Source organism: Adiantum capillus-veneris, chromosome 1 (genome assembly GCF_014529385.1).
Source record: "Adiantum capillus-veneris isolate H3 chromosome 1, ASM1452938v2, whole genome shotgun sequence".
Classification (NCBI taxonomy): domain Eukaryota; kingdom Viridiplantae; phylum Streptophyta; class Polypodiopsida; order Polypodiales; family Pteridaceae; genus Adiantum; species Adiantum capillus-veneris.
This window is the reverse complement of record NC_140931.1, coordinates 12,074,330-12,098,242: the sequence shown is the minus strand read 5'-3', so window position 1 is coordinate 12,098,242 and position 23,913 is coordinate 12,074,330. Positions and strand designations below refer to the sequence as shown.

The 23,913-nt window shown below is 46.6% G+C and overlaps 1 protein-coding gene across 4 annotated transcripts in view; it reads left to right on the top strand.

Moving 5' to 3' along the window:
* The window catches only part of LOC147464332 (exocyst complex component EXO70A1-like), a 101,378-nt gene that overhangs the window by 56,565 nt on the left and 20,900 nt on the right, over window positions 1-23,913 (top strand). For 2 of the 4 annotated variants that reach the window (XM_086514145.1, XM_086514154.1), the window contains exon 3: window positions 5,141-5,389. In XM_086514145.1, coding sequence (XP_086370271.1) covers window positions 5,141-5,389 — 249 coding nt within the window. Of the gene's footprint in view, window positions 1-4,382; window positions 4,921-5,140; window positions 5,390-23,913 lie in introns of those variants that run through there. The other 2 variants (XR_015188342.1, XM_086514166.1) reach the window with 2 other exon arrangements.

Below are 23,913 nucleotides of genomic sequence, written 5' to 3'. Positions count from 1 at the left end.
TCTTTGTCTGGAGTCCATCCTTTAGGCTATGACACGTCATCAATTTGTGAAAGAGGAGTGTCTACCTAGCTGAGATTATGTATTGCTTAGTTGGATGTTATCTACTGTTAGGCGCAGCGGAATGAATGTTTGCGCTTTGTTGAAGATTAGTGCTCTGAACTGTGCTCAAGGTTCCTTTTGTTCTTATGGAAGGTAGAGCCTTTTGTTCTTAATGAGAGAATGCTATCATCACAAACAAAGTGAATGGACACTGTGCGTGCAAGTGTATGAGACTGAGAGATAGAGAGAGAAGAGAGATACGACACCAGAGACGTAAAACCCTCCTCCGGCCCCACTCTCGTCGGCGAGAGGTCTACTTATGATTGCACAATCTGGTACAAATGGAATGCATGAGACTGATGCACGTCTGGGCTACGTTGACGACGACGACGGGGATGACGAGGCCGACACTAGGGCTGAAATCTGCAATCTTCCTACTGCTGTCCAAAAACGCTATGGGCTGAAATCTGCTGCTGAGCCAAAACGCTGATTTGGGGGCTTTTTTCGGTGGGTCTTTGACGCTGAAAATCTGCAGGTTTAGGGCTGAAAACTGAGGTTCTTCAAGGCTGAAAACTGATGGTCTTACCAAGGCTGAATCTGCTACCTTCAGGGGCTGAATCTTGCTGACTCTTCATGGCTGAAAACGCTGCATTGCTGAAATCCAAGTAGAGGGCGATCTGGGTTGGAAACGCTAGGGCTGACTGTGCATAGGCGAGGGTCCTCCTGATGGAAAACGCTAGGTGCTATGACTTGCTGGCGATAGCACTTGCTAGAGAAAACGCTAGGTCCTCCTAATGGAAAAACGCTAGGTTAAATCCTTCTTCTTGCTTGGAGGAAGTCCACCAAGGTCTTGTTGAGAAGATGCTTGTTGAGCTTGGCTCCTGTTGCCTCTTCTGCTATTTAGTGCTAACTTTGGTTTACTTATATATTTTCTTACCCAAATTGCCCTACCTACTTTTTTGTTGGGAAGTCACTTAAATTAATAAGTGAAAAATGTCAAAAATAGGGAAAATAGGCTAAAATCACTAGAAAATTTCCCTGACTGATTCTGATGGATTTTGATGGGAATGCTTATGATCATGCTATGTGCAACCAGAGGATATGCATCTACACTAAGTGGCTGGGCATGCACGGTCTACGAATAGACTCACAAAAAGTGCTAGATCACTTTAATCTAGACTGACTGGACTGACTGAACCCTTGTCGTGTTGTAGCTTGTCCACGGACACATAGGGTTGGATGTGTCACGTGACATCCCCTCCTTTTCAAAGTGAGGTATCGGTACCGAACTGTATGACGTCGAGGGAGATCGCCAATAGCATCCGGAATCCTGGAAGGGACTCTTCGTCGGCCCACTCGGATGTGTGGGTCATGCAGTGCCTGAACTTCATAAAGGTCTGCAACGCTTTCTTCTCTCGGCCGCGCCAAAAGCGACACAAAATCTTCTGTGGCTCCTTCTATGCTTCAACTTCGTCTTTAGTCATGCTTCTTTCTTCTTCAAGAATCTCCATGGCTAAAAATTCCTGAAACCACTTCCAACACAAAAACATGAACATACATATTCCATGTAAAGTGAGTGGAAAAAATCTTGTCTTTCGAACAAACTGTGCATGCAATGTAGAGAAAAAAAGTGACGGAGTGCCAAACCGTTCACTACACACACGCAAACAATGAGATCGAATCTTTCTCTTATGATCTAGAGCAATCAACTGTGGCAATTCACAACGGAAATGCCCATGCTTGGTGCTCATACTTTCATGTGCTCTTTCTACAAATATGTCATGCCAAGAAAGAGACATGGAATGTGACGTCCTTGAATGCATACTTTTCAGCTTTTCATGAAAAATCCTCATACATCCGTGCTCATTCATGAGTGAAACGTGCTCAACGTACAATATGTCATGCCTAGGAAAAGGGATCACATAAAGACGTTGACTAAAATATAGGAAACGATCACGAATGAAACACTCGATCAATGTGTGCGTATCAATCATGCAAACACATAATACTTCCTGTGAGGGTTCTTTGGACCTAGGCTCGAGAGCCAAGATCGGTTCTTCCTGAATGATCGAATCGTTCTGTGGGGGTTCTTTGGAGCTCGACTCGAAAGCCAAGATCGGTTCTTCGTGATTGATTGAATCTACAACGAGTTTAGCTTCGCTAGAAAAAGCATCCACTAACACATCATCCTTGTGAACAATCACATCATCTTCATGCAACTCATCCTGCTTGTGAGAAATCACATCTTGATCATGCTTATCATTGTCAATCAAATCATCATCATGCAAATCATCATGCTTCTCACAATCATGCAAATCCTGTGTGTCCTGCTTGGGAGAAGAAGAGACTGAGAGAGTCTCCTTTCCCCAAATCGCTTGCATCTGTGCCTGAACTTAAGAATAGAGTCGCCAGAACTCTTTGTTTTGTCGGTCGCTCTGTTCTTGTATTGCTTTGGATTCCCTTCTTGCTACTTCTCTTTGTGCTCTTCTTTCTGCGTGTTTTCGTTCCATTTCTGCCATTCTTTCTGCATTTTTGCGATCCATTTCTGCATTTCTTGCTTCGCGTTCTAACTTCCTTTTCATAAACATCTTGTCGAAAGCCTCCATAGGAGTTAGTGCAATCCTTGACGTGGATGGGGAAGGGTCAGAAAAACCTCCTGGTGGGGAAAATTCTTCTTCGCCTCTCTCATGCTCATCACCTCCAAGCGAAGTATCCATTCCGCTTCGAGTGATGACCATTCTGAAATCGTGGGTTCTTGTGGATTCTTGGGGTCTTGGGTTCTTAAGTTTACGAGGAACTTGGGTTCTTGGGGTTCTTGGGTTCTTAAGTTCACGAGGAACTTGGATTCTTGAGGGTCTTGAGGTTTTCTTTCGCTTGCAAACCGTGTTTGAGAAGGATCTTCTCTTCACCCTAGTTCTACTCTTTTCCGCGGGCGCACCCCTTTGCGGCCTTGCGCTCACACCAAGGTTGCTTTTTCCTACCTCACGTCGATTGGCCGGCCGCTAAGTGCACAGTCCGCTCTCAATGAGTGAAAAGAGACACAAGGGGAGGCTGGACAAGCCCTTCTTTCCTGGGTTTCCTGTCACTCTTCAAAAACACGATTAGGAATTGACACGCCCAAGCGAACTTGGGTTCATGCGACCGCAACAAGCAAAAAAATTCTTGTGATTCTTTCCTTGAGTGATACAGAACACTGCCAAAGCTCTGATACCAATGTTAGGTGCAGCGGAATGAATGTTTGCGCTTTGCTCAAGATGAGTGCTCCAAACTGTGCTCAAGGTTCCTTTTGTTCTCATGGAAGGTAGAGCCTTTCGTTCTTAATGAGAGAATGCTATGATCACAAACAAAGTGAATGGACACTGTGCGTGCAAGTGTATGAGACTGAGAGATAGAGAGAGAAGAGAGATACGACACCAGAGACATTGTAAAACCCTCCTTCGAAGGCCCCACTCTCGTCGGCGAGAGTGGTCTACTTATGATTGCACAATCTGGTACAAATGGAATGCATGAGACTGATGCACGTCTAGGCTACGTTGACGACGATGACGGGGATGACGAGGCCGACACTAGGGCTGAAATCTGCAATCTTTCTAGTGCTGTCCAAAAACGCTATGGGCTGAAATCTGTGACTGAGCCAAAACGCTGATTTGGGGGCTGTTTTCGGTGGGTCTTTGACGCTGAAAATCTGCAGGTTTAGGGTTGAGAACTGAGGTTCTTCAAGGTTGAAAACTGATGGTCTTACTGGGGGGTGAATCTGCTACCTTTTTCATGGGCTGAATCTGCTACCTTTAGGGCTGAATCTTGCGACTCTTCATGGCTGAAAACGCTGCATTGCTGAAATCCAAGTAGAGGGCGATCTGGGTTGGAAACGCTAGGGCTGACTGTGTGTAGGCGAGGGTCCTCCTGATGGAAAACGCTAGGTGCTGTGACTTGCTGGCGATAGCACTTGCTAGAGAAAACGCTAGGTCCTCTTGATGGAAAAACGCTAGGTTGAATCCTTCTTTTTTCTTGGAGGAAGTCCACCAAGGTCCTGTTGAGAAGATGCCTGTTGAGCTTGGCTCCTGTTGCCTCTTCTGCCATTTAGTGCTAACTTTGGTTTGCTTATATATTTTCTTACCCAAATTGCCCTACCTACTTTTGTTGGGAAGGCACTTAAATTAGTAAGTGAAAAATGTCAAAAATAGGGAAAATAGGTTAAAATCATTGGAAAATTTCCCTGACTGATTCTGATGAGCTTATGATCATGCTGTGTGCAACTAGAGGATGCATCTACACTAAGTGACTGGGCATGCACGGTCTACGAATAGACTCACAAAAAGTGCCAGATCACTTCTAATCTAGACTGACTGGACTGACTGAACCTTGTCGTGTTGTAGCTTGTCCACGGACACATAGGGTTGGATGTGTCACGTGACATCTACATTTTCATTCTCCTCATTGATGCATGTATATATCTCATTTATCTTTGTATGCTTCAAGGCAGTTCTTTCAACAGAGATATTTAACAAGTTGTTAACATGGCCTACTGTAACGTTGTTGGGGGCATATGCTTAGTGCAAGCTCTAAGTGTCTGTCACATTTTTTTCTCCTTTCACAATGCCAAGTATATTTGAGAAATAGTATGAAAGTAATAGCTACCTGATCATCACACCAGACTATTGTTCTCTGCATCTAGGTGGAGATTAAAGTAGCAGATGATCCAACTAGGGATTTTACTAGCTATATGATATGTGTGGACAAATTACAAGAGGTCATTGACTTCTTCAAAGATAATTGCTGGTTAAAAGACAGTGCTGAGACTTTGCACAATGCTGAGAACCTGCAAAAAAAAGCTGTGGCAAAGTTAGAAGATGTTTTCAGGCATACACTAACAGAGAACAGGTTTACACATCTGTTTGTAGTCGATTGGTCTCTCTTTTTGCAACTCAGCATATTGTTGTATAGGCTAATAAGATTAATATAAACATGTTGTAGTCCCTCCAGGGTACATTAAACTTCTTGGAATTTTTGAAGCATTGTATACATTAATTGAGTGCATGAATTGCAGACTTGATTTTTAGGCTCTTAAATGTAAATATTTGATGTGGTCCCTTTGTTTCAGCAACATTGTGGATCCTTCTCAACTCTTGAAGTTGCTGTCTCAAATTTCTGAGAGTTCTGCTGAAATACAAAAGATAGTTTCGATTTCTTGTGCAAATTTGGAAGCCAAGCCAGAAGAAGAGTGCGATACAAAAACCAAAATTATCACACTGCCAAACCTAATTTCGCCTGCAAGCTTTTTTTACCTGCATGAAGTTGCAAAACGTATGATTTTTTCAGGTTATACGGAAGAGTGCCTCCGTGTCTACAGGTATATTTGTGTTGAGATTTAGAAAGGTTTTCCTTTACTTGTTGTATGCTTTGTTTCTTTGGAGTATAGGACAAGAAATCACCTATATCGTATGTCCAATGAAAAGTTTCTGTCATTCCACCCAGTGCTAAATGTGCAGTCCCATACCAAAGACTTTGAAGCTTCTGCGGCTACAAGCATGGTGGAAACTCACTTATGGAGTGGCAAGGCTGAGAGAACACTAGGCATAGGAAGGAGGGGTATGCAATAAAGAGGTGGAAAGACAGCTGGCCCCCTAGGTGGTCCTCAATAGGAGCAAGTTGGATATAATTCTTCATGTTTAGTGGCTAGTGTTGTGCCTGGCACATGTAGTGCAAGGTATTAGCTAGTATTTAGATAAGATTCCAATACTTACTAAAACATACTTGGTGCCGAGACTAACTAATGACAGTTTCCTTTAGAGCATAAGAGCAAGATGAAAGCATGGTCACCGCTAGTTGTTTTCTTATTAGTTCTTTACTTCAGCACTTTCCCAAAATAACTACTCATATAGAAATTAAAAACTGAGAGAGGAGCTTTATGCTAGGGTTTGGGTGGATTAGCGAGAGTAGCATTCGTGGTGCGTGCATGTGTGTGTGTGTGTGTGTGTGTGTGTGTGTGTGTGTGTCTCGTTCTCATACGTTACAATTTGTGGACCGCATCTCTACGGCTTTTTGCACGCGTTTTCCTGGCATGCATTTTGGTAGATATTTCTGGATCTTTGGAGTACTTCCACCGTTGATTCGGCCGTACGCATACTCTTTTGGCTGGGCCAGATTCTGGGCGCTTTGGACGGTGTGGAGAGCACGTAATTCCCTCATGTTTCAGCAGATGCAAGTGGACTACGTTTTCTTCTTCAAGACATCTCTTCTACAGTCTCTCCGAGTGGCCTATGACTTGGATGAGATTCCTGTTGGCCATCACGAGCTCTGCTTTGATTGTTTCTGATTTCCCGTTTGTAGTATTTTTCATGGGTTTTCCTCGTCTCGAGGTTTCCCATTGGTAATTCAAAATGACATTACAAAAAAAAGTGTGTGTATGTGTGTGTCCCAGGCAAGCTGCCCACTGCGCAAGACGTGGGTCAGTGGGTGGACTTCTTGCTTAGACGCCAAGCAGTTCAAGGCGTTTACTTTGGTGCTAGAGGATTTTATGAAGTTTTGCTAGCTGATACTGATGCCCGTAACATGTTGCTTGAGTTGTCTCCCCTGTTTTTTGGCACTCAGATGACACATGTATTGCCATGGGCACTTACCAAGGACTATCAAAGCCTGATCTGTCCTAAGTGCTCTGTATGGGTGGAAATCCTTGATTTTTCATGCACTTGGCGCCACTTCCTTCCTATGCTCGCCTCTCGTTTGGGAAAGGTGATTTGTCCTCCCAAACTCTATGCTAATACAAATCGCTTTTGTGTGCTTTGGGACATGGATGTTCCCACCCCTGAGGGATTTACTATCAATTCGGGGGACTCACTCATTGGGAAACTCTCTTTCAAGCTTAGATGGGGAAAATTTGCAAATTCATGCTTTCGTTGTGGGAAACTTGGACATATACAATCCGAATGTTCCGAGCCTGTTTTGCAACCCCCTCTTTCAGCTGTCCCTCAGCTCGCGGTCTCTAATGAGAGAGAAGTCCCTAATCCTAGATCTGCCGCTGTTGCAGCTTCTACACTGCCTAATGTCGCACCTTTGGAGAAAGGCAAGGTTAAATCTGCTGCTTCCACAAACCCTCTGGATAAAGGAAAGTCGCTTTCTTCCTCGGAAACCAAAAACAAAGGAAAAAATGTGGACTCGGCGGAAGGATCTCCTTGGGTGACCCCCAAGAAGACTGTTAAGATGCGCTCGTAGCTTTCTTCTCGTAATTATGTACCTCCCGAGGTTAAATCTGCAGGACAAAAACCCCTCCCTTGTAATGATAATCGCACTCAAAAACAAAGGGAAAAATGTGGACTCGGCGGAAGGATCTCCTTGGGTGACCCCCAAGAAGACTGTTAAGATGCGCTCGTAGCTTTCTTCTCGTAATTATGTACCTCCTAAGGTTAAATCTGCAGGACAAAAACCCCTCCCTTGTAATGATAATCGCACTCTTACAGATGCATGGAATAAGGTGGTGCACTCTTATAGGGATGCAGTGGTTCATGGGGCTTTTCAAGAATCTAAAAATTTAGTTGCCCCCGAGACAGGCATGCAGAATACTGTGGTTGAATCGCGGGCTGTTGATGTTGATGTGCTTATGGGCACGTCAACTTAGTCCCATCCTTATTTTGCCTTTGTACATATATCTCTTAAATGCATAGTTGTGTAAAATGCATTTCATATAATGCGCATGGGTTATGTAACCTTGATAAGTGGAGATTAACCTAGCACTATGTGCATACATGTAAGGCTGACATTGTGGTTTTGCAAGAGCATAATCAACATGATTATGGTGGGCAATGCTCGTATTTTGCGAGATACTGGATAGCATATGCTAGTTCATTGGGCTTTTCGGGTGTTCTCATTATGGTTAGGCATGAGTTGCAGCCAGTTCTGGCATATAATGATCCGGCGGGTCGTTGGATGGTGGTCCAATGTACGATCAATGGTCAGATTTATGAAATTGGTGTTGTTTATGCGCACACGACCATGGGACAACGAGCTATTTTGTGGCGTGAGATATCTTCTTATCCATGGCTTTTGTAGCAAGGCTATAGTGTCACTTCATAGGACAGACAGACAGTTGGACAATTAGTTATAGTTAGTCTGGTTCACACTGGACGGACCCTCTGGGCTGGGGAGTGACAAGTGGCAGGGTACCGACGGTGGTCTAGTGGACATCGTGGCCACATCACCACCACCACTCAGTTTTGAGATAGACGTAGCTGACTGGACATTTATGAGCCGTTGGTGGCTCTTTATGGTAGTGCATATGAGTAGTCGTTTTGGGCCATTAGGATTATCTTGTACGTAGTCGTTTAGAGTGAGTCTATACACAGAGCACGTCTTCACCATCCCGGCACATCTGAGCCTTGACCCCCCATTGTACCTGTGAGTCCTGGGCTGGAGCTGAGTGTGCTGCCACGCCAGAGTCTGTATCAGTCTTTGAGATAGTCGAGTCATATTTTCTGGTCTGCAGTTGTGTCTTTGTGAGCTCTGTTGATGTCTATTTCTTCCTTTCTGTTCAATCTGTTCGAGTGAGATTGTCACGCACATTGCATTGAGGACCACCCACTGTAGAGAGCACGACACATTATCCCGGCTACAGGTGCTCTCATCTTGGCGACCACGATGGGATCTCAACTGAAATCTCACTCTGAGGTCTATCTAGCTTCGTTTACCTTGCCTAGCTTCGTCGACCTTGCTTTGCACTGTTCTCCTCTAGCTTGCTCCAACTAGTCTAGTCCTCTCTTGCCCTGGTCCAACCCGTCCTCGTCCCTGGTCTAGACCTCCTCGACCCTGGTCTAGTCCTCCTCGTCCCTGGTCCAGCCTGGTCTAGTCACTTGCCTGGTCTAGTAGAGTCTAGACCAGTCTCTTCAGCCAGTTCAAGGTTTTCTTGCCCAAAGGTTGGTTGGATTGGTGGTCATTGCATGACACATACAAGGCGGTTAGTCGAGCGTCAAAGCGCACTACTGAGCCCTCTGAAGTACTATAACAAAAGACGACCTTTGGTACCTAGTCGAAGTCCATCAACCTCATCACCTATACCTCCACATACATCACCCATTCCTTCATCCGCTTCCACATCTTCCAGATCACCTTCTCCAGTAAAGCTCTCTCCTATTCTGCTACAGCAGGCTACTGAGCAACAGGCTCAGGCTTAGCATGGAGCCATGGAGCCGTTGGCTAGCGTTTTGGCTAAGGTAAACATCAAGTTTCCTACATTCAAAGGACTCTCTTCTGAAGATGCTGACGACCATGCAAGGAGGTTTGTATCTCTTTGTAGGGGTCGTGGTCTTAACAGGGAAGACGCTTATTTGGTACTCTTTCCATCCACCTTGGATGTCTTAGCAGACAAATGGTACAGCCAGTTTGCAGAGAACCATTTTGCAACCTGGGCAGCCTCAAGGCAACAGTTCTGTGCAACTTTCACGCCCGGTGTCTACCAGGAGAAGGTGTTGGATGAGTTAGCCAACATGGTGCTCCAGCCAGAGGAGACTTTTGCAGAGCTTATGACTAAGACCAAGTCTCTGGTTGCCAAGCTTCCTCAACAACCCAGTGAATTCATGGTGAAGAAGTGGGTGGAGAAGGCGCTTCCCAAAACTTCTCAACAAAAACTCCGAGAGAGTCTCCGACCCGACGCCACTTTGGAGGAGTTCATCGCAGCTGCTACTAGGATAGAGGGGGCTAGGAAGCTGTTCAACAACTCCCCTCACATAGAGACCCCCTCTGTGTTTTCGGAAAGTCCTGCTGATCCATTGACTTCTTTACATAGAGAACTTGAAGCCTTAAAACTACAACGCGCTCTTCAAGAGGAGAAAAATATCTCTCTTCGCCAGGAGAAACCCCCACATCTTGAGGCTTTGGATCAAATCAAGAGAGCTAGAAGAGCTTCGGTCTCAACAAGAGACTAAGGCTATGGTATGGTGTAGCTCGTGTCGCTCTCCAGGGCATCCTCCACAGGACTGTCCCCTTCGGGCTTATTTCCACTTCTGCGAAAAATCTGGGCACGAAGACAAGGATTGCTACTATATCAAGGGATTGTGGCAAATACAACAAAGTCTAGGTCCTTCTCTCCAACAAGGGCTAGCACCTGCATCGAACATGGTCTCACCCTATGGCTATCAAAACCCGTTGCCACCTCTGCTGACAACACCTCCTATGCAGCAAGGTATGCTCAACTTCTTTGCATCTCCCAGCTTTTATCATTCTAGTACTCCTTCAGTTCCCCAAAGCTTCTACACGTCAGCCTCCGGTCCCATGCAGCAAGGGTAGAGACCACCTCGCCCCTCAAATAGGCCAATTTTGTGCTACAGGTGCGGGGAGTATGGACACTATGAGAGCAAATGTCCATTACCAGAAGGGTCCCCGCCTTGCCGACATTGCCTTGAAGCTAAGGATCACTATAGTAAGGATTGCCCAAAACAACGAGCGTCCACATCTGCAAGCACAAGCCAGAACCAGCAAGAGTTTACATTTCCAAACCTTAACCTCATCACAGTAAGCTCCATTCCACAGGCACCGCCTTCCACTCTTGTAGTTGCCTCTCAAGAAGGGTTGAAGCAAGTGGAAGAGCCGGCTGGGGTGCTCACACGGGCACAGAGAGCTGCTCTTGGCCTCAGCCTCCCTGGTAGTCCAATCTTTCCATCTCTTGTCACACAAATGAGTCAAACTCTAGTAGTAGCTGACAAACCAGCAGGTAGTGTCAAGAGCCAACCTACCTCGCTTCTATCAGATATTGATGGTGCTTTCATCGAAGTAGTAGAGGACTTGCAGAAGCTTAAGAAGACTTGATGCAAATTTTAGAAGTGACACCCTTTCCATCATCCAGTCTCTGTACCCTGGTGCAGGGCCTAGTGGCGGGCACCTACCTGTGCAGCCCTTGGAGTCCTACATGATTTCATATCCAGCCGCTCCCCTCACCGACTATAAAAGTCCTCGTCTCACTGTGTCTATTCTTGGGCATCAATTCTCAGGCGTCATAGTGGATGGTGGATCTGGGATCAATTTGATGCCAGAATTTACTATGTTGGCCTTAGGTCTGCAGCCTACCCGCCCTGCTCCATTCACTCTTACATTGGTAGACCAGAGGACCGTCTACCCTGTGGGCATAGTAGAGAAGGTGTCTCTGATGATACAAGACTTCACATTTAGCTTTGATTTTGTGGTGGTCAGTCTTCCTCAGGTGGAGGGAGGATTTCCTTTGCTGATTGGTAGACCATGGTTGAGGCATACTAAGGCACTTCATGATTGGGGCAACGACGCCATGTGGATACATACTCCTGGCTCCCCCATGCAACCAATTCGGCTCGAAGGAGGTATGGATCCAGTGGTTCATCACAGCTCATTGTCAGTACAGTCCAACCCCGACCCTGAGCAGCCCATCCCACCTGACGGGTCTGACGAAGACCTGCTGCAGTGGTTGGAAGCTACTGCCTCGATGCCATGCTATGTGGTCTCTATTCAAAACTCAGATGTGCCGGTAACACTCTCTCTGCCAACTCCTCAGGCGGACACAGATGTCACAAGTCCTACACTGGACAGTAATCCTACAGCAGACAGTGGACCAGTCGAAGAAGTAAGTGGGTCAGCCCCAAATTCTCATGATTCAGATGATCCTCCTATGGAAGCCCTCGGCCTCGGGGAACCTATCACACATCACCGAAGGGGGAAAAGATCTCCTCTGCATGAACTCGCCAATGATTCCCCCCTTCCTCTAACATCTCCCAGGTCGGATGCCCGGTCCACTCTAAAGCACCCTGTTATGTCTGTGTCTGAAGATTTACCCTTCGATGAGCTTCCACCAGGTTGGTTACAAGAAGAGTATGCAGGGTTTCCAATCGATCAAACGCCAACACATGATGTCTCGAAACTCCAAGAGGCAGCTCATTTTTCAACTTCTGAAGTATCCTCCACAGTTACACCTCCTAACCCTGTCAAAAAAGTCAACTTGGGCGACCCTGACAACCCTCAACACGTCCTCCTAGTAGCTTGGTTATGGGAGCATCCCGCATTACTTGACCAGGTAGTTTCTTTTATTCACTCTTTTAAGGATGTTTTTGCTTGGTCCTACAAGGATTTGGAAGAGATCCCACCAGAATTGGGTCTCCACACAATCCCTCTGGTTGAAGGGGCTAAGCCTATCAGAGGCTGAGCTTATAAGCTCAACCCGAAGTATGCAGAGGCTGTCAAGTCAGAGCTCGAAAAAATGCAAGAGGCAGGGATCATTGTACCTGTGGAGCACTCTGAGTGGTTATCACCCATGGTGATAGCGCCTAAGAAGCAGTCCAATAAAATTCGGGTGTGTGTAGATTACCGCGCGCTGAATAAGGTAACTGTTCCAGATGGTTTTACAACACCTTCACTGAGCGTGTGCTCGAAGATGTAGCAGGGCATGTTTTGTACAGTTTCATGGATGGGTTTAGTGGATACAATCAGTTGGGCATCCATCCAGGTGATCAGATGAAAACGGCTCTTGTGACTCCGTGGGGTATTTTATCTACACTAGAATGTCTTTTGGGTTGAAAAACGCTCCACCTTCTTTCAATCGAGCGGTATATCTCATCTTTTGCCCTCTGCTTACGGATCATCTTCGCATCTTCATGGATGATTTTTCGACCTTCTCAGGTGCTCAATGTTCAACCCTAGTGGAAAATCTAGAGAAACACCTCGCTCAGCTCTCTGCTGTCTTCTTCAGGTGCAGAGAGGCACGGCTAAAACTCAATCCTAACAAATGTCACTTTTTGGTCACTGAGGACACACTTCTAGGCCATGTGGTGTCTACCAAAGGTTTAGCACCAGACCCAGAGAAGATCGTGGCAATCTTGAAGTTACCACCTCCTATCAATCCGTAGGGCGTTCAGAGCTTTGTAGGCCACACAGGATATCATCGTAGGTTTATACGGATGTATGCACAGGTGGCTCAACCATTGACCCGACTCACTAGTGCTACAGTACCCTTTAAATGGTCAAAACCTGAGGCTGAAGCATTTGAATACCTCAAAAAGCGCCTCACTGAAGCACCTATTTTAGTAGCTCCAGATTGGTCTCTTCCTTTTCATGTGCAGACGGATACCAGTCAACTGGCTGTGGGGGCTGTGCTGACTCAGCCTAGTAAAGCGTACAACCTGGATCGCCCTGTTCACTATGCAAGTTGCCTGCTCACCAAAGCAGAGCGCAACTACAGCACCACAAAAAGGGAAGGTTTGGCTATGGTGTATTCTTTACAAAAGTTTCGTCATTACTTGTTAGGGGTCCACTTCACTATCATCACGGATTATCATGTGCTACACTATCTTCTGAATAAACCCTAAGTATTGGGCTCACCTGTGTGTATGCGAGAGAGATGGTCGGCCATGACGTGCCGCTTGCCTGGACTAAGAACTACTTTGAAGTCGAACTCCTGGAATATGAGTAGCCATCTTTTTAAGGTGGACACAACCCCAGAATGGTATGGAGATGTGTTACATCTGCTCTCTACTGGCCTATATCCTGAGAATGCTTCTCCCTTGCAAAAAGGAAGACTCTTGCTGAAGTTTAGACCGTTCTCTTTGATTGGCGGACAACTCTATAAATCTGGGCCAGATAGTGTGGTGCGCAGGTGCGTCTCCTCTCATGAAGTAGACCACATTCTGGAGGATGCACACAGTGGTCCTACAGGTGGCCACTACGCTGGTCACATCACGGCGCAAAAAATCTTACTGACAGGCTTATGGTGGCCCTATATATTTTAGAGATGCTATTGCTCATGTCATGATGTGTGATGTCTGCCAGCGATGTGCGCCCAAGCCTAGCAAGCAATCAAATCGCACTCTGCAGGTATCTATGGCGTGGTTGCCCTTTGAGAGATGGGGCTTGGACTTTGTTGGTCCAATTACTCCATCTCCTCAACCAGGCAATCGTAAGTATCTCTTGGTAGCAACAGATTATGCAACAAAATGGGCCGAAGTGGTGGCTACCATCGACTGTATAGCCGCCACTGTCGCAAAATTTTTGTATGAAAATATTTTTTGCAGGTTTGGGTGTCCTCTGGAAGTCACCAATGATCGAGGTAGTCATTTTGTCAACGACTTGATCTCCACTCTCCTCACGAATTACAAGATTTTTCATCGCAAATCTTGCTCTTACTATCCTCGAGCAAATGGGCAAGCTGAAAGCACTAACAAAGTGCTAATCACGCTTGTCAAAAAAGCTTGTCATCTGCATCCAACATCTTGGGCTCAGGCTATCCTCGGCACAGTTTGGGCTTATCGCACCTCCTTCAAGGCAACCACTAACTACACCCCATTCCAGCTAGCTTTTGGCTTAGAAGCAATTGCACCATATGAGTTCAACTCAGGTTCAGCAAGAGTGGGAAGTGTTCGTGTCACAGCTGGGATTGCTTCAACAAACTTCTCTCGTCTCTCAATGTTAGAAGAAAGCAGGAGGTTAGCTTCACATGCTCTCCAAGCTGAGCAGATTCGTCGCAAAGCGTGGCATGATCGCCATCTCCGAAGGCCGAAAATAACGCAGGGCTCCCTGGTGCTACTCTATCAAGCTAAGTATCTAAAGAAAGCTAAGAAGCTGGTTCCAGCCTGGCAAGGGCCATTCAAGGTACATGAAATTTTGCCACAAGGAGCAGTCCAGTTAGTAACTTTGGACGGTGTTCCATTGCCTCTGGTAAATGGCTCCAGAATCAAGTGCTATTACTCCTCTGAGTAAACGGTCTGCAACTATTCTGCCATTTGTAGGTTCTATATCCCATCTCTCACCTCCCCACTATCTTTCCACCAAAACAAGTGTTCTGTTACTGTCTCAGTTTCTGCTCTCCTCCCCACTATCTTTCCACCAGAATGGGTGTTCTGCTATTGTCTCAGTTTCTACTATGTCTGTAGAAGTTTCCGCATTTTCCTCGTAAGGTATCTTTTCTCCACCAAGTCTTGGTAATTGGGTATTGTCTTGAACTTCTTCAGTCCAAACACTCCTTCTCTAATTGTTTCTATCCTCAGTGTTATTTGCCATTAAGTACTAAGGTCTTTCCAGTTAAGCTTCTAGTCGGGAGTCTCCAAGGGTCGTGGCTCTGTTCAGTTTGAACAAGTGGACTCTGCTTAGATGGCGATTGAGAAAGTGAACGATATGTAATCAAGGACTTGATGAGGCTCAAAATTCACTAATGTCTAATTGAAGAATATGGCAGAGTTTATGTCAGATAAGAATTTAGGACCGTCTTTGAAACCTTTGGTCCCATTAGCAGTGCAGTTCTTATTCTAGCTCAAGGATTGGGCCATTAGAGCTTCTTTACTTTTGTGCTCCAAAACTGGCTACGAGTAAAAATTGCTTGCGAGCCTTAATCTCCTAATCGCCTTCTTTTCTCTAAGCTTCAATACCAACAGATTAAATTCTCCCACTCTGCAAGCATCAACTTCTCTTCCTTCTCTTCCCGGTGTATCTGCCAACTGCGTCCTTCTCTTCCTGGTATCTGCAAACTCGTCCGATTCCCTACCCTCTCTCTACCTCGCCCTTAACCAATCCCACCCCTACCCTCTCACCCCCTCGCCCCTACTCTCCCTCTCACCTCTCGGCCCTACCCTCTAACCTCTCCCTCGCCCCTACCCTCTACCCACCCCCTCGCCATACTCTCTCCCTCGCCCCTACCCTCTACCCTCGCCTCGCCCATACCCTCGTCCCTACCCTCTACCCACCCCCTCGCCCATACCCTCTACCCTCGCCCCTACCCTCTCACCTCTCGCCCTACCCTACCCTACCCACCCTCGCCCATACTCTCTCCCTCGCCCCTACCCTCTACCCTCGCCCCTACCCTCCCACCCTCGCCCATACTCTCTACCCTCTACCCACCCCCTCGCCCCTACCCTCTCCCTCGCCCCTCGCCCATACTCACCCCCTCGTCCCTACCCCTACCCCTACCCAACCCCCTCGCCCCTACCCTCTCTGCCCTTCGCACCTATCCACACTTACCCCTACCCCTACCTCCCTCGCCCTTATTTCCTTTGGCTTTGGCTCGTACTAACTTGCCTGAACCCTCTCCCTCCTACCACTTTGCGCCTCTCCCCTAATGGATCGCCCCAACTAATAGGACGTGTCTATAGAATCTACTGCTCTCTACGTCAACCTCCTTTTAGTGTCGGGATCTCGTACCTGAAACACTCTTCCAACTGTACTCACTATGGCAAGAGGTAGCAAGAAACACACAGCAGAAGGTGATAGCAAGCAAAAAGAATTGTTGCGAAAGAAGAAAGTTGTGGCTACAGAATCAGAGGAATCAGAAAGTGAGGAGATGTAAGCAAGCAGTAGCCACGGCTTGGATGACATAACTTCCAGCAACCCCAGTGATGAAATCTACAAAGCAAACTCGTCGTTTGAGTCAGAAGCACACTCCGAGTCAGATGCTTCGAGTGATCAAGAGGACCATACAAAATCAACTCAAAAGAAAGGGAAACAACCAATCATGAGTCATATAATCAAGAGGCCTGCAACATCCAAAAATCGCACTGCGTTCTCTTTGGATTTTTATTTACAGCAGCCTCGACCATCTCTGAGTGAGGTCTTTTCCAATGCTCAGCTGCAAACTTTGGGTCTCACACCATAGGCCGATGCCAATCTACCTACCACTGTTCCTGTGGAGATGATACATCAAATGTTAAAGGAATTTCCCAAAGTAAGGGGCCACAAGTTGACAGCTACAAGGCTTGGCCATGCCATGGGTATGACTAGCTTTCCATCTGTGAAGCCGGCTACACGCACTTTTTCTAAGCTGTCCAAGGATGCCACAATTCAAGCATGTCAAGAACTGCTAAGTTCGGATCACCCAAACTATGAAAGGAACAAACAAATTCTGGCAATCTTCAGGTATTACTTTCTCGCTAGAGAAGCCAAAGAAGATAAAGAAAAAAGTGATCTTCCCACTATCTTCTCCCACTGCGACGGCCTCTACTGTTTAATCCACACCATACCCTGTGGATTCCACCAGATTCTTTTTACCTCTTTACAGTCTAGGGCTAAAAGATTTCGGGCCCAAGTGCAATCTGTGCAGTTAAGCTTCAAATGTTTTGCAGCACCTCTTTTGGCATGGGTCATAAATATATATGTTAGCCTCGACGAAGTGGATGAAGATCCACAGGAAACCTCGAGAGGGAAAAGAAAATCTGTAAGTATTCAGGCTGACTCTACAGTTACCAAGAGAAAGAAGATAAAAGCAAAAGTGGCGAAGGATACAGTGCAGTCTTTACTCTCCTTGCGAGTTTTAGAGAGCCAGTAGACTAGGTTAACTGTCTTCCGAGTCACACCCCATCTACTTCTATCCCTAGTTCTGCTGTGCCAGCAGCACCAAAACCAGTCTCTACTTCCCCCCTCCTCAGGACAGGATGGCCGCTGCGCCCTTACATGATCCTCTCCCTTCTTCTCCCATCTTCACTCATACTCCAGTTAACATATCTCACTCTCCATCTATAATAACCATCTCAGAGGTACCTACCACACCAGCTGTACCACCTCCTAGCTCGCCGGCTGTGCCACTTACACGTCCTCCAGCATCCCATGCATCTGAGGGATCTTCAGGGATGCCCGACTCTACTTCTCTGTTTCAGCTTTCTGAGAAGTTACTTCAGGACTCACGGGCTGCTATTGCCACCATAGAACTAGGTACAGAGCAGCTAGCTGCCACGCACCAGCGTCACTCCGCCACATATGCAACTATGGAAGGATCTCTGAGAGTCGCCGAGAGTGCCATCGCAGATAGAGATGCTACGATTTTCGCATTACAACAAGCATTGAAGATTAAGTCAAAGATCATTGACGACCTAAGAGACTTATCAGGATTTCAAGAGACGCTTTTGTATGGTAATAGGTCTACACAGGTATACGGATGGAGTGGGCCAGGGACACAGGTCCAGACTCCTGTAGGCTATGGGTATGCAGGAGCAACAGGTCTCTCTCAGCAGTTCTTGGGATCGTACACACAGCCAGGGACATAGGTCCAGACACTTGCAGGGTATGCAGGAGCATCAGTAGGTCCCTCTCAACAATTCTTGGGATCGTACACACAGCTCCCAGTCCAGTACTATACTTCGCAGGGGCCTCAAGGTCAGGTACCATAGGTGTAGAGCGTTCCTTGCTGTGACGGTGTTGATGGTTCACACCGCCATGGTTGTGTCACTAGGCGTCCTGAGTACACTTCAGGGCAGGTGCTTCCATCCGCTGTGCAGCAGGTGGCTGCTCCAGCCAGAGGGAGCCAGTTTGTTCAGAATATAGTCCACAGCCGCAGCGTTACACGATCGATTTGATGGCTCCCTCGGACGTCGAGACTTCTGGTGCGGCAGTGCCTACGACACTTTCTCTTGGATGACAGGACCGCACTACTTGCTACTCCTTTCATTGTACATATGGTTACTTTTTGCAGTTTTTCAGTGTTTGGCTCACCGAGACAGTGACCAGTCTTGTGGCGGGCAACCTGTAGCAGGGCTACAGTGTCACTTCACAGGACAGACAGACAGTTGGACAGTTAGTTACAGTTGGTTTGGTTTACACTGGACGGACCCTCTGGGCTGGGGAGTGACACGTGGCAGGGTACCGACGGTGGTCTAGTGGACAGGTCACCACCACCACTCAGTTTGGAGATAGACTTAGCTGACTGGACATTTATGAGCCGTTGGTGGCTCTTTATGGTTGTACATATGAGTAGTCGTTTTGGGCCATTAGGATTATCTTGTACGTAGTCGTTTAGAGTGAGTCTATACACAGAGCACGTCTTCACCATCCCGGCACATCTGAGCCTCGACACCCCCATTGTACCTGTGAGTCTTGGGCTGGAGCTGAGTGTGCTGCCACGCCAGAGTCTGTATCAGTCTTTGAGATAGTCGAGTCATATGTTCTGGTCTGCTGTTGTGTCTTTGTGAGCTCTGTTGATGTCTATTGCTTCCTTTCTGTTCAGTCTGTTTGAGTGAGATTGTCACGCACATTGGACTGAGGACCACCCACTGTAGAGAGCACAACACATTATCCGCGCTACAGCTTTCCAATGCGTTGCTTTGTGATGATTTCAACAATGCGCCGGCTTCATCTGATAACACCACATGACATCTCACATGTTAAGCATGGAATTGAAAGCTTGGACGGATCTTATGGCATGTACACGGATGTTGGACCTGTGGACTCTCTTGCATCCTGATGTATCGGGGTGTACATTTCACCATAATGTTTTTTCTGCATACCCTGTAAGATTAGATCGATGGTATGTCCTTGGCATGTAACAATTTGACGAGTTTGTGTGCGAAATGAGCATTGACCGTTCTTTGCTTTTACCTGTTGTGCTGTTGCTACGCTTTGGGCAACTACATTATGATCAGCCTCTTTCCAAGAAGCGTCTGTTGCATATCAACAATGCATACCTTTCTCACGAGGTATTCCGTGAGATGATCTATGAGGTTATTCCCCCTTTGGTTGCTCAAATGCATCTTGATCCTGATGTTGCTTGGGTTCACTTTATTGGGCGTGTGCAAAGTGTAATTCAGGACTATGGCAAGCATTACATGTTTCAATCACGTGGTGATGTTGAGGATGCCAAGCATATGTATCAATAGCTCCAACTCTTAGCTGACACACGTTTGTTGTCGGAAACTGAATCCACGGACCTTTGTCAGGCCAGGGTGTGTCTGCTCCATAATGACAAACGAAAATTGGATAAATGGCAAACTCGTGCTCGTTATCGAGCGTTTGTGGACAAGGGATATGCCTGAAATCAGTTTTTTAAGCACTTGCATCATTCGAGGGCCTCGCAAATTATTAAGCGGGTTATGTTTCGACTAGGACCTTGGACAGCTTCGAAGCATGAGCTTGCAGAGGCCATGGTGTCCCATTTTAGGATTGTTTTTGCCGCTCCCCCCGTGGCATCCGCCGCAGTTATTCATGCACGAAAACTTTTGTTATCTACGGTGCATTCAATTGTCTTGCCTCAGGATGCTTTGGCCATGGAGGCGGCTTTTACAGAGAATGAATTGCACTCAGCTTTGCTTGCTCTTGGAAGATGCCGCTCGTCTGGTTGGGGGAAGGATCAGGAAACAATCCTCCTGGTGTAGAAACTTCTTCTTCTACAGTGAGATCTTGGGTACTTAAGTTCTTGAGGAACTTAGGTCCTTGAGGTTCTTGGTTTCTTGAGGTTCTTGAGTTCTTTAGCTTGCAATCGGTGTTTGAGAAGGCTTTTCTCTTACCGGAGCTCGACTCTCCCTGCCTTGGCGACCTTGCGCTCACACCAAAGTTGCTTTTTCCCACCTTACGTCGATTGGCCAGCACTCTAAGTGCACGGTCCGCTCTCAATGAGTGAAAAGAGGAACAAGGAGAGGCTGGACAAGCCCTTCTTTCTTGGGTTACCTGTCACTCTTCAAAAACACAATAAGGAATCGACACGCCCAAGTGGACTTGAGTTACGTGCGACCGCAACAAGCAAAAACTTTCTTGTGGTTCTTTCCTTGAGTGATACAGAACACTGCCAAAAGCTCTGATACCAATGTAAGGTGCAACGAAAGTGAATGTTGATATTGCTCAAGATGAGTGCTCCGAACTGTGCTCAAGCATTCCTTTTACTTACGGAAGGGAGAGCCTTCCGTTCTTAGAGAGAGAGTGCAAGTGCAACGATCACAAACAAAGTGAATGCTACTGTGAATGAGAGTGTTGAGAATGAGAGAGAAATGAAATGAAATGAAATGTAATATTAACGTCTTCAAAAGGCCAAAATGACCTATGAGACCAAAAGGTTACATGTGGTGAATCTAATACCAGGTCTGGGTACGAAAAGTACAAAGAACTAAAAAGAAAATAGTGGGTAGGGGTGGAGTGAAAGCTGATACAAAGGGAAGACAAAGGGTGAGCTGATACAGTGGAGCTCTCTGACAGTCGAGGCATCATATACATATACATCAGTATCCGGGACGGCTCCTATGTCGTGCCAGTATGGTCTGGATCCTCTATCGCAGTCTGCGTCGATATCAAGAGGGCCCTCTCATCCATGGTTGACGGGACCGCCGCAACTCTATCGCCCGATCAAGCAGTATGCCTCTGGTACCTCTGGTGTGGTTATGCTGTGGGGGCTTCTCGAACTCCTCTATCTGTGACTGAAAGAAATCTGTGACCTTCCGCTGTCGCTGGATCTCTCTCATTGTGCCCCTCTTCAAGAGAGAGAGAGAGAGAGAGAGAGAGAAAGAGAGAGAAAGATACGACACCAAGCGGTTCTCAAACCCTCCTCCAAGGGCCCACGTCTCTATGGCCACAGAGGTCTATGCTATAGATTGCACAAATCTGGTACAATGGTCTAGATGCTATGAACTGGATGATGAAAATATCGATGACGACAATGAAGACTATGACGATGACGACAATGGTGTCGTCGTCAAGTCCGGGATCTATGACAATGGCGACAAAGGTGTCGTCATAAAGATAGGGATCTGCGATGACGATGACGAAGGTGTCGTCGTCAAGATAGGGACTTCGATGACGATGACGATGTCGACGACGATGGTGTCGATGATGACAGCGTCAAGGCTGAAAACTGAAAACGCTAGATGCTTTGCTATGGATTTGCTATTGTGGTGGCACTGCGGCTTGGATTTGCAACCGCTGAGTCGTACTAATGCTGAAATGCAAAAACGATGGCTGATCTGGTGAAAATGCTGGCTGATCTACTGAATTCTGAAAACGCTAGGCTGATCTGGGACTAGATGGGGAATCTCGCGAGGATCTGCAACCGGGTGGGAGCGGGTTCTCGCGAGGCCAAGGCTGAAAACTGAAAACACTGGGTTGTCTGCTGAAAACTGAAAACGCCAGGCTGATTTGGGTCTTGAGAAAAACGCTAGGGCTCCTGTTGAGTTGTTGCCTGACTGCTGGGTGCCTGCCTCCTTGTGTCCCTGCTTCTTTTGCTTCTACTGAGTGACCATTGGGTTTCTTTTATAATTCCTTAGCAATTTGCCCACTTACTTTTCCAACAAAAGTCACTTATTCATAAATAAGTGAAAAATGTGCACTTTGGCAAAAAGGGTTCTATGCCTTGGAAAATGCTTATGGATTACTGAATGTCATGCTAATGATCATGCTGTGTGCAATCAAAGAATATGCAACTAATCTAAGTGCTTGAACATGCAAGACTTACGCACAGGCTCACAAAGGTGCCATAACACTTCCTAGGCTAACTTGAACCCTAGACCTGAGATAGCTTGTCGACATGCACATAGGGTTAGATGTGCATGTGACACAACCATGCCAATGTGTGCCCAACCAAAATAGTGTGGTAATTCCCATGCTCTGTAGGATCACCTGCTTTGAAGATAGGCACAATAGTAGACAACTTCCAAGTCTCAAGTAACCCCACACATGGCACGATTGAACAACACTGCAAGAACCTCTACCAACATATCTCTAGCATGTGTAAAGTGCTCTGCTACTAGACCATCATGATCATATGCCCTGTTGGCCCTCGTCTTGTCAATGGTTCTCTTTACAATCTCAGTGGTAAAGAAGGTGCTGGTAGGTGGGCATGGCTCTGTAGGATCTGGAAGGGGGTCCTGTCCCTGAACCTTATATAATGATGAGGCATACTGGCACCACACATCAGGAGAAGTAATCACTGGGGGAGGGGAGTGCTCATGAAAAAATCACCATGCTTCTCTTTAGTCTCTACTCAAGAACAACTGATACAAGTCTCGCTCCATTTGGGCCAAGAAAGCTCGTTTCTTTCGTCACACAAGGCACACCGAGAAGCAATCCGAGATTGTCCGTAAGCGATGACTCCTAAAAGAAGATCCCTTTGAAGATGGGCTCTCATCTCTCTACTCTTCTCATCATACCAACTATTCTGGGGCATGCTTCCAGAATATCGCCTCCGACCCGGCTGAGTGTGTGGGTATGCCTTTGATACTGTACCATGTAGTGTCTCAGTTAGTAAAGTGGTGCACTCCTCCACTGAGAGGCCAGGACCAGCTGTGCATAGATGGCTATAGATCTCCTCTGTATAAACCGAGTCAGTCTCTAGTGTAAATATATAACGGGTATGTGACCTGCCTCTTGATGTCTAGGCTGTACTATACTGAAATGAAACAGACAATGTCAAAAGTGCATGATCCACTGCTTACAAGGAATAAAGCTCGGCTGTTCCATAACATAGTCCATTGTACTGGCCCCGTGTTTGTGTGGAAAGCATGTGAAACTGGCTGCTCTAGGAAATTGTTGTAAGCCATTAAGTATGGCTAACCCATGTGTAGTCGTCATCTCCGTGAGGTATCTCCCATACTCCGTCTGCTCTCTATCATGTGAGCATCTGTCAAGCCCCAACTCACCGACATCCATCTCTCTAAGCATCTCATCTGAAGTGCCGTAGAAGACTGTTTGAGAGTTGCCCGTTCGGGCATTGAAGTCCCCTTAGGAGGATGATATCACCATCCCTAGAAAACTCCCATATATCATCATCTAGTATAGAGAAAGGCGAGTGTCCTCTGGATGCAGCATGTACTGAAGTATTGGGCCAGGGGGGGGGAGTAACATATGGCAATGTATAGAAATTGGCCCGTGTCAGCTCTCAGCCTCACCCACATGTATCTAGCATGATCATCTCTCCGTACAATATGTAGTAGTGGTTGTAACTCCTCCCAAAATAGCATTGCTGCTACTCTTGAACCTCGACTCCCATGCTCAGATCTCGCAACTGTCCTGTGGGCTGTCTCCCATCTATATCCCACCACATGTGGCAGAAGCTGTCCAGGGGCGTGATGAGTCTCTGAGAAGAAAACAATGTCCATGCCTTTGAAACTGTTCTCAAAGGCACCAACATCCAACCTCATAGATCCATTACAATTCCAAGTATCCATCTTCAATGTGGTCCCATAGGTCTCACACCAT